We start from the raw sequence: 9,976 nt of genomic DNA, 5'->3' as shown, positions 1-9,976 counted from the left end.
GTGGACCCTGCAACTGGCCTGGACTTCTGAGGGACGCCGCGCCAGGTGCGTGAGGGTAGGTAACCAGACATTCCACCCCTGATACCCTCAACACTGGGACCCCAAGGTGTGCGTTCTGAGCGCCTCTCGCTGTTCCTGTTCCCACGACTGCGTGGCATGCACAGCCTCCAACTCTAATTCATCAAGTTTCGCGATGAACACTACAGTGTGAGGCCTTGTATTACCATACAACGACGAGACTGGCCACAGGGAGAGGTGAGGCGCCTCGAGGTGTGGTGAGGAAAATAACCTCACACTCACCGTTCAACAAAACAAAGGAGATGATTGTGGACTTCCAGGAAACAGGCAGAGGGAGCACTCCCGCCGCCTATCCACATCGCGGGTATAGTGAGAAGGTGGAAAGTTTATAAGTTCCTCGGTGTTACACATCGGAACAAACTGATTGGTCCCCCACAAGACAGCGTTGTGAAAAGGCGGCAGGCAGCGCCTCTTCACCTCAGGAGCTGAAGAATTTCGGCTTGGTCACCAAAAGCACTCAACAAACTTCCAGATGCACAATCGAGAGCATCCTGTCGGCTGTATCACCCCTGGTTACGGCAACTGCTCCGCCCACACCGTAAGGCTCTCCAGAGGGTAGGAGGTCTGCAGAACGCATCACCGGGGGGCAAACTTACCTGCCCTCTCAGACACCACACCCACCGATGTCACCAGGAAGCCATAAAGATCATCAAGGACAACAACCACCAAGCCACTGCCTGTTTCACCCCGCTATCATCCAGAAGGCGATCAGTACAGGTGCATCAAAGCAGGGACCGAGAGACTGAAAAACAGCTTCTATCTCAAGCCATCAGACTGTTTAAACAGCCACACTAACATTTAGCGGCCGCTGGCCACATACTGACTCAACTCAACCACTTTAAAAATGGGAATTTGATGAAATTATGTAAAAATGTACCACTAGCCACTTTAAACAATGCCACTTAATCTAATGTTTTAATACCCTACATTACCCATCTCATATGTATATACTGTACTCTATATCAACTACTGCATCTTGCCATCTTTATGTAAACATGTACCACTAGCCACTTTAAACTATGCCACTTTATGTTTACATACCCTACTGTACTCATCTCATATGTATATACCGTACTTCTATACCATCTACTGCATCTTGCCATGCCGTTCTGTACCACCACTCATTCATATATCTTTATGTACATATTCTTATCCCTTTACACTTGTGTGTGTTATAAGGTAGTAGTTGTGGAATTGTTAGGTTAGATTACTTGTTGGTTATTACTGCATTGTCGGAACTAGAAGCACAAGCATTTCGCTACACTCGCATTAACATCTGCTAACCATGTGTAGTGTACTAATAAATTTGATTTGATTTGATTGATTTAATACTGTAGGTTGTTGACATGTACTGTACTGTACTTTACTATACTGTAGGCTGTTGACATGTATGTACTGTATACTATACTATACTGTAGGTTGTTGACATGCACTTACTGTACTTGTAATATACTGTAGGTTGTTGACATGTACTGTACTGTACTTACTTTTCTGTAGGCTGTTGATGTTACTGTCAACTGTATATATACTATACTGTAGGCTTGACATGTACTGTACTGTACTGTACTATACTGTAGGTTGTGACTTGTACTTACTATACTGTAGGTTGTTGACATGTACTGTACTGTTTGCATTATACTGTAGGTACTCTAGGTTGCATGTGGTGGGACCAAGACTTTATTTGAATGATGGTCAGACCTGGCCATGTAGTATAGGAGCGTGTTCTACTAGGTAAGCTATTAGTACACTATGTAATGTAAAATGTATGTATATTCCAGAGAAGGACACTCTGGTCCAGGTGTTACAACAGAAAGCTGAGGAGGCAGAGCTGCTACAGACAGAACTACAGATCTGGAGACAGAACTACAGCTGCTGGAGACAGAAAGAGTACGTACATTGTTTTGTGTTATCTATAGGTGGATATAGTTATATACACTGAGTGTACAAAACATTAGGAACACCTGCACTTTCCATGACATAGAGTGACCACAGTGAATAGCTATGATCCCTTATTGTGTCACTTCATCATCAGTGTAGAGGAAGGAGAGGAGATGGTTGAAGATTGTTAAGCCTGGAGACAACTGAGACATGGATTGTGTGTTTCTGCCATTCAGAGGGTAAATGAGCAAGAACAACATATTTAAGTTACTTTGAACAGGGTATGGTAGTAAGTGCCAGGCGCACCAGTTTGAGGTGTTAAGAAATCAAATCAAATTTATTGATCACATGCGCCGAAACAACAGGTGTAGACCTTACAGTTAATATCTTACTTACAGCCCATTAAGCCATTCTCCGAACAATGCAGAGTTAAAAAAAAATATATATATTGCAAAATAAAAAGTAACCCACAGAGATAACACCAGTTAAACACATATGGAGGTATATACATAAACAGATACCCGGTACTGAGTCAATGTGCAGGGGTACGAGGTAGTAATGAGGCTGTATACAAGCGAGAACCAGTACTGAGTCAATGTGCAGGGGTAACGAATGAGGGTATAATATGGTCTGGATATCACAAGGCGTACTACATCCGTACTGAGTCAATGTGCAGGGGTACGAAGGTAGTAATAGGCTATATACAAGGAGTACCAGTACTGAGTCAATGTGCAGGTACGAGGGTAGTAATGAGGCTATATACAAGGAATACCGGTACTGAGTCAATGTGGCAGGGGTAGATGTTGACTTTCGCCGTAAGTAATCGAGGCTCCTATAACAGGCTTATCGTACCAGTATGAGCATATGTGCAGGGGTAGACAGGTAGTAATGAGGCGATATACCACAGAGTATACCACGTACTGACGTCAATGTGCAGGGTGTAGACTACTATACGAGTACAGACTGGGAGCCTATGTGAGGGGTAGAGGTAGTGAGGCTATATACAGCGTACCAGTACTGAGTCAATGTGCAGGGGTACGAGTGTAATGATGGGTATTAAAGGCCCTATTCAAGGAGTTAACAAGGGAGGTACCGGTCTCTGAGTCAATGTGCAGGGTAGATGAAGGTAGTAATGAGGCATATACAAGGTTCAGTACCGGTACTGAGTCAATGGTGCAGGGGTAGAAGGTAGTAATGAGGCTATATACAAGGAGTACCAGTACTTGAGTCAATTGTGCAGGCTAGAGTCGAGTAGTAATGAGGCTATATACAGAGTATCGAATCGCAGTACGGTACTAGAGTCAATGTGCAGGGGTAAGAGGTAGTAATGAGGCTATATACAAGGAGTACCAGTACTGAGTCAAGTGCAGGGGTACGAGTAGTAATGAGCTATATAAAGGAGTTATACCAAGGCTAGTACCCAGTACTGAGTCACATGTGCGGGGTAAGAGGTAAGCTAATGAGCGCTTAATACAAGGGAAGTACCGATGAGTCCAATGTGCAGGGTACGTCCGGTAGTAATGGAGGCTATATACAAGGCAGTACCCAGCTAACTGAGTCAATGTGCAGGGGTAAGAGGTAGTAATTGAGGCCTAGTGCTACGAACAGGGCTCAACAGTATCCTATTAGAGTCACCCGGTACTGAGTCCAATGTGCTGAGGAGGTACGAGGTAGTAATAAAGGCCTATTATACCCAAGGAACAGTACGCCCAGTACTGATCAATGTGCTAGGGGTAACGTAACGTACCTGCTTACTTACTAGTGAGTCTGAATGAGTCCTATATGACATAGGATACCCCTGCTACGTACCTGAGTTCAATGTTGCAGGTCTGCAACTCACGTCTCCGATTATAGGGTAGGATATAGCGAGGCTATATACAAGGTCCAGTCACCAGTACCTGGCGAGTCAATTTGCAGGGTAACCATGTCGAATAGACGGTAGTAATGAGGCTGGGTATACAAAGGAACTGCACGTTTAGCCGAGTACCCCTACCTGAGTCCAATGTGAGGGTACCGTAGTGTCGCCTCATGTGATCTGCTACTGGTAGATAATGACTCGAACGCACTATGTCACCCATAGGCCATTAGAGGTGAACGGGAAACCTACATACACGGCGAGTACTCCATACTGAGTCCAATGGCAGGGTGGTACAATACGTGCAGAAGCTGTCTTTTACGTAAGTAATGGGGCCTAATATACAAGGCTCAACACGGGCTCCATACCCCGATTATACTGAGTCCCAATGTGCCAGGCCGGTACAGATGAACGGGTGAGTATAATGAGGCTATCTATACAGTGACGCACCCTCAGTTACCAGTAGCGGAGGTCAATGTGCAGGGGGTACCCGAGAGACGTAAGTGAGATGAAGGCCTACTAATACAACAAGGCACAATCCGTGTAGCACAAGGATGATACTAGTTCCCACCGTGACCTCAACACGTACCTCATCCATTAGGGTGGGTGAAACTAATACAGGTCCCACATATAAAAGTGGACGATATCGCCCCCATAGTGACCGAAACATGTGGTTTAATAGGGCGGGGTCGAGACCCAGGGTCTCGAGCTTGATGACGAGTTTGGAGGGTACTATGGTGTTAAATGCTGAGCTGTAATCGATGAACAGCATTCTCACATGGGTATTCCTCTTGTCCAGATGGGTTATTACAGTACAGTACAGTGCATGTCAACAACCTACAATATAGTACCTACAATATAGTACATGTCAACAACCTGCAGTACCTACAGTATAGTACGTCAGCAACAAAACTTCCTGTTCAGACTTCTGTTTATGTTAACCAAAGATGTTTATAACTAACCCAAGATAGACCAGAGCCTGTCATTTCCAATGAGAGCAAATTAATCATAGCGGGCAGAACAAGCAAGACAGAGTCAAGCACGAGCTAGTGAGAGCCTATTGGTGCGTTCTAGCATTTATTTGCACATTTCCGTTAGGGAACGCCTACTCTGTCAAGTGCACCTGTGCAAAACTCAGTTTGTCCTTGCACTCCATCTAAACAACCCAATTTTTTGAAACATGTGCAATGAGTAAAGTCTACAAGACTCGGTTTGTTTACATTTTTTACATTTTAGTCATTTAGCAGTTGCTCTTATCCAAAGCGACTTACAGTTAGTGTGTTTATCATAAGATATACTATATATACACAAAGGTATGTGGACTCCTCATTCAAAGGATTTGATTCTGACCCACTCCAACTTGCATACTGCCCCACAGATCCACAGATGATGCAGTCTCTATTGCACTCCACACTGCCCTTTCCCACCTGGACAAAAGGAACACCTATGTGAGAATGCTGTTCATAAACTACAGCTCAGCGTTCAACACCATAGTGCCCTCAAAGCTCATCAATAAGCTAAGGACCCTGGGACAAAACACCTCCCTCTGCAACTGGATCCTGGACTTCCTGACGGGCCGCCCCCAGGTGGTAAGGGTAGGCAACACATCCGCCACACTGATCCTCAACACAGGGGCCCCTCAGGGGTGCGTACTCAGCCCCCTCCTGTACTCCCTGTTCACTCATGACTGCATGGCCAGGCACAACTCCAACACCATTATTAGATTTGCAGATGACACAACAGTGGTAGGCCTGATCACCAACAACGACGAGACAGACTATAGGAGGAGGTCAGAGACATGGCCGTGTGGTGCCAGGACAACAACCTCTCTCTCTCAATGTGATCAAGACAAAGGAGATAATTGTGGACTACAGGTAAAATAGGACCGAGCACACCCCCCTTATCATCGACGGGGCTGCAGTGGAGCAGGTTGAGAGCTTCAAGTTCCTTGGTGTCCACATCACCAACAAACTAACATGGTCCAAGCACACCATGACAGTCGTGAAGCGGCACGACAAAACCTATTCCCCTTCAGGAGACTGAAAAGATTTGGCATGGGTCCTCAGATCCTTTAAAGGTTCTACAGCTGCACCATCGAGAGCATCCTGACTGGTTGCATCACTGCCTGCTATGGCAACAGCTCGGCCTCCGACCGCAAGGCACTACAGAAGGTGCACTACCTTGGCCCAGTACATCACTGGGGCCAAGCTTCCTGCCATCCAGGACCTCTATACCAGGTGTTGTCAGAGGAAGGCCCTAAAAATTGTCAAAGAATCCAGCCACCCTAGTCATAGACTGTTCTCTCTGCTACCACACGGCAAACGGTACCGAAGCCGTGTAGGTCCAAGAGGTCTAGGTCCAAGAGGCTTCTAAACAGCTTCTACCCCCAAGCCATAAGACTCCTGAACATCTAGTCAAATGGGTACCCAGACTATTTGCATTGCAAATATGACTATTTACATTAACTATGTCAACTCCAGCAGATTAACTATGTAAACAATATCTCATGAACTATGTCAACTATAGCACATTAACTATGTCAACTATAGCGCGTTAACTATAGGACGTTAACTATAGCAAATTAACTATGTCAACTATAGCAGATTAGATTCATCATAGCACGTAAACTATGCCAATTCTAGCAGATGAACTATGTCAACTATAGCATATGAACAATGTCAACTATAGCAGATTATCTATGTCCACTTCAGCACATGAACTATGTCAACTTTGTCAACTATAGCAGATTAACTATGTCAACTATAGCATATGAACAATGTCAACTATAGCAGATTACCTATGTCCACTTCAGCACATGAACTATGTCAACTTTGTCAACTATAGCAGATTAACTATGTCAACTATAGCAGCATTAAGGATGTCAATCATAGCACGTAAACTATGCCAATTCTAGCAGATTAACTATGTCAACTATAGCAGATTAACTATGTCAACTATAGCAATTAACTATCTCATCTATATCACTTTAACTATGTCAACTATAGCACATTAACTATGTCAACTTTGTCAACTATAGCAGATTAACTATGTCAACTTTGTAACTATAGCATATTAACTATGTCATCTATACCACTTTAACTATGTCAATATAGCACATTAACTATGTCAACTATAGCACATTAACTATGTCAACTTTGTCAACTACAGCAGATTAACTATGTCATCTATATCACTTTAACTATGCCAATTCTAGCAGATGAACTATGTCAACTATAGCATATGAACAATGTCAACTATAGCAGATTATCTATGTCCACTTCAGCACATGAACTATGTCAACTTTGTCAACTATAGCAGATTAACTATGTCAACTATAGCATATGAACAATGTCAACTATAGCAGATTACCTATGTCCACTTCAGCACATGAACTATGTCAACTTTGTCAACTATAGCAGATTAACTATGTCAACTATAGCAGATTAAGGATGTCAATCATAGCACGTAAACTATGCCAATTCTAGCAGATTAACTATGTCAACTATAGCAGATTAACTATGTCAACTATAGCAGATTAACTATCTCATCTATATCACTTTAACTATGTCAACTATAGCACATTAACTATGTCAACTTTGTCAACTATAGCAGATTAACTATGTCAACTTTGTCAACTATAGCATATTAACTATGTCATCTATACCACTTTAACTATGTCAACTATAGCACATTAACTATGTCAACTATAGCACATTAACTATGTCAACTTTGTCAACTACAGCAGATTAACTATGTCATCTATATCACTTTAACTATGTCAACTATAGCAGATTAACTATTCATCTATATCACTTTAACTATGTCAACTCTAGCACATTAACTATTTCAAGTATAGCAGGTGACCTATGTCAATTATAGCAGATTAGCTATGTCATCTATAGCAGATTAACGAAGTCAACTATAGCAGATTAACTATGTCAACTATAGCAGATTAACTATGTCAACTATAGCACTGAACTTGTTCTTAAAAAGTGGTTACCACTCACAGCAGAAGGTTAACATAAACAGAAGTTTAGGGTTGTTGCCTGTAGGTACTATAGACCTCAGAGATCAAATGTAAAGAATGCCTCATTCTCTCAACATGTTGGGTGAAAACTCCAACAGGCTCTAACCAGCAGGAATCATTCTGCTCTAGATAAGTGCTTTGAAGGGTGTTTCTGTGGTCAACACACACAGAGAACCAGCTGTGCTTCAGTCAGGGTGGCTCAGTTCACTACTGGCTGGGGTTAGGGAGGGGTTTAAGGCTCAGGCTGGGAGGCTGAAGCTGGGAGCGGCTGAGGCGGGTGGTTGGGAGCTGGGCTGAGGCTGGGTGGCTGAGAGCTGGTCTGGGGCTGGGTGTCTGGGAGCTGGGCTGAGGCTGGGTGACTAAGAGCTGGGCTGAAGATGTGTGGCTGAGAGCTGGTCTTAGGCTGGGAAGCTGGGAGCTGGGCTAAGGCTGGGTGGCTGAGAGCTTGGAGTTGGGCTGAGGCTGGGTGACTAAGAGCTGGGCTGAAGATGTGTGGCTGAGAGCTGGTCTTAGGCTGGGAAGCTGGGAGCTGGGCTGAGGCTGGGTGGCTGAGAGCTGAGCTGAGCTGAGTAACTGGGAGCTGAGCTGAGGCTGGGTGGCTGAGAGCTGAGCTGAGCTGAGTAACTGGGAGCTGGGCTGAGGCTGGGTGGCTGGGAGCTGAGCTGAGTAACTGGAGCTGGCTGAGCTGGGTGCTGGCTGGGAGCTGGGCTGAGGCTGGGTGGCTGGGAGCTGGGCTGAGTAACTGGGAGCTGGGCTGAGGCTGGGTGGCTGGGAGCTGAGCTGAGTAACTGGGAGCTGGGCTGAGGCTGGGAGCTGGGCTGAGGCTGGGTGGCTGGGAGCTGGGCTGAGTAACTGGGAGCTGGGCTGAGGCTGGGTTGCTAAGGGTATGCTGAGGCTGGGTGTCTGGGAGCTGGGATGAGGCTGGGTGGCTGAGAGCTGGGATGTGGCTGGGTGGCTGAGAGCTGGGATGGGCTGGTGTGAGAGAGTGGCTGAGGCTGGGTGGCTGAGAGCTGGATGAGGCTGGGTGCTGAGAGCTGGATGTGGCTGGGTGGCTGAGAGCTGGGATGATGCTGGGTGACTGATAGCTGGGAGCTGGGATGAGGCTGGGTGGCTGGGGCTGAGAGCTGGGATAGAAGCTGGGTGGCTGAGAGCTGGGATGAAGCTGGTGGCAAGGAGCTGGGCTGAGGCTGGGTGACTGATAGCTGGGAGCTGGGATGAGGCTGGGTGGCTGGGGGCTGAGGCTGGGTTGCTATGGGTGGCTGAGGCTGGGTGGCTGGGGGCTGTGCACGTGCACGTGTGTGTGTGTGTGTGTGTACCTGGCCCATGTCCATCTGTAACTGTTGTGCCTGGGTCTCCTTCTGCTCCAACTTTTATTTCAGGCTCGTCACCTTCTCTAAGAGCTCTACCACCGCACTCCTCCTCTCCTCACTCCTCTCCTCCTCCTCCTCCTCCTCCTCTCCTCCTCTCCTGCTCTCCTCACTCTCCCTGGAACCACTGAAGTGGGACAGCAGTTCTTCATAGCCTTGTCATCACACCTAAGGGACAGGAGAGACAGAGGCAGGTCAATTACATACAGGTTAGGGTTATGGTCCCCATTTTTCACATAAACACGTGTGTGTGAGAGGCTAATGCGTGTGGGTGTGTGTGCAAACCTATGTGTGAGTGCATGTGTCTATGCGTCTGTGTGTGTGTGTGTGTGTGTGTGTGTGTGTGTGTGTGTGTGTGTGTGTGTGTGTGTGTGTGTGTGTGTGTGTGTGTGTGTGTGTGTGTGTGTGTGTGTGTGTGTGTGTGTGTGTGTGTGTGTGTGTGTGTGTGTGTGTGTGTGTGCATTATCCTGTGTATGTGTGTGTGTACAGTGTACCTGTCTCCGCAGCAGGACAGTCTGGTGAGGATCCTCTTCACTTCGTCCACCTGTCTCTGTTGTTCACCTGTCCCCAACACACACATCAACATATAAATACACACATTCACATTTAACACATGTTCATGTGAAAAGCCATCACAAACATGCACACACACTAAACCTGTTCTCACCTGTCCACTTTTCCTCGTCGTCGTCTGATGCTGCCTGGCCTTCTACTGACCGGAACAACTGCTCCTGACCTGGAGGACAGAACACACACATTAACACACATAGA

The 9,976-nt window shown here is 45.9% G+C and overlaps 1 protein-coding gene across 1 annotated transcript in view; it reads right to left on the bottom strand.

Moving 5' to 3' along the window:
• The window catches only part of efcc1 (EF-hand and coiled-coil domain containing 1), a 60,773-nt gene that overhangs the window by 35,882 nt on the left and 14,915 nt on the right, over positions 1-9,976 (bottom strand). The window contains 4 exon segments of the mRNA XM_024136762.2: positions 9,155-9,351; positions 9,354-9,373; positions 9,700-9,766; positions 9,873-9,941. Of these exon segments, the coding sequence (XP_023992530.2) occupies positions 9,155-9,351; positions 9,354-9,373; positions 9,700-9,766; positions 9,873-9,941 (353 nt within the window).

Source organism: Salvelinus sp. IW2-2015, unplaced genomic scaffold, assembly GCF_002910315.2.
Source record: "Salvelinus sp. IW2-2015 unplaced genomic scaffold, ASM291031v2 Un_scaffold1010, whole genome shotgun sequence".
Lineage (NCBI taxonomy): Eukaryota > Metazoa > Chordata > Actinopteri > Salmoniformes > Salmonidae > Salvelinus > Salvelinus sp. IW2-2015.
Note: the sequence above shows the minus strand (reverse complement) of the source record. Positions and strands in the feature narration are given on the sequence as shown.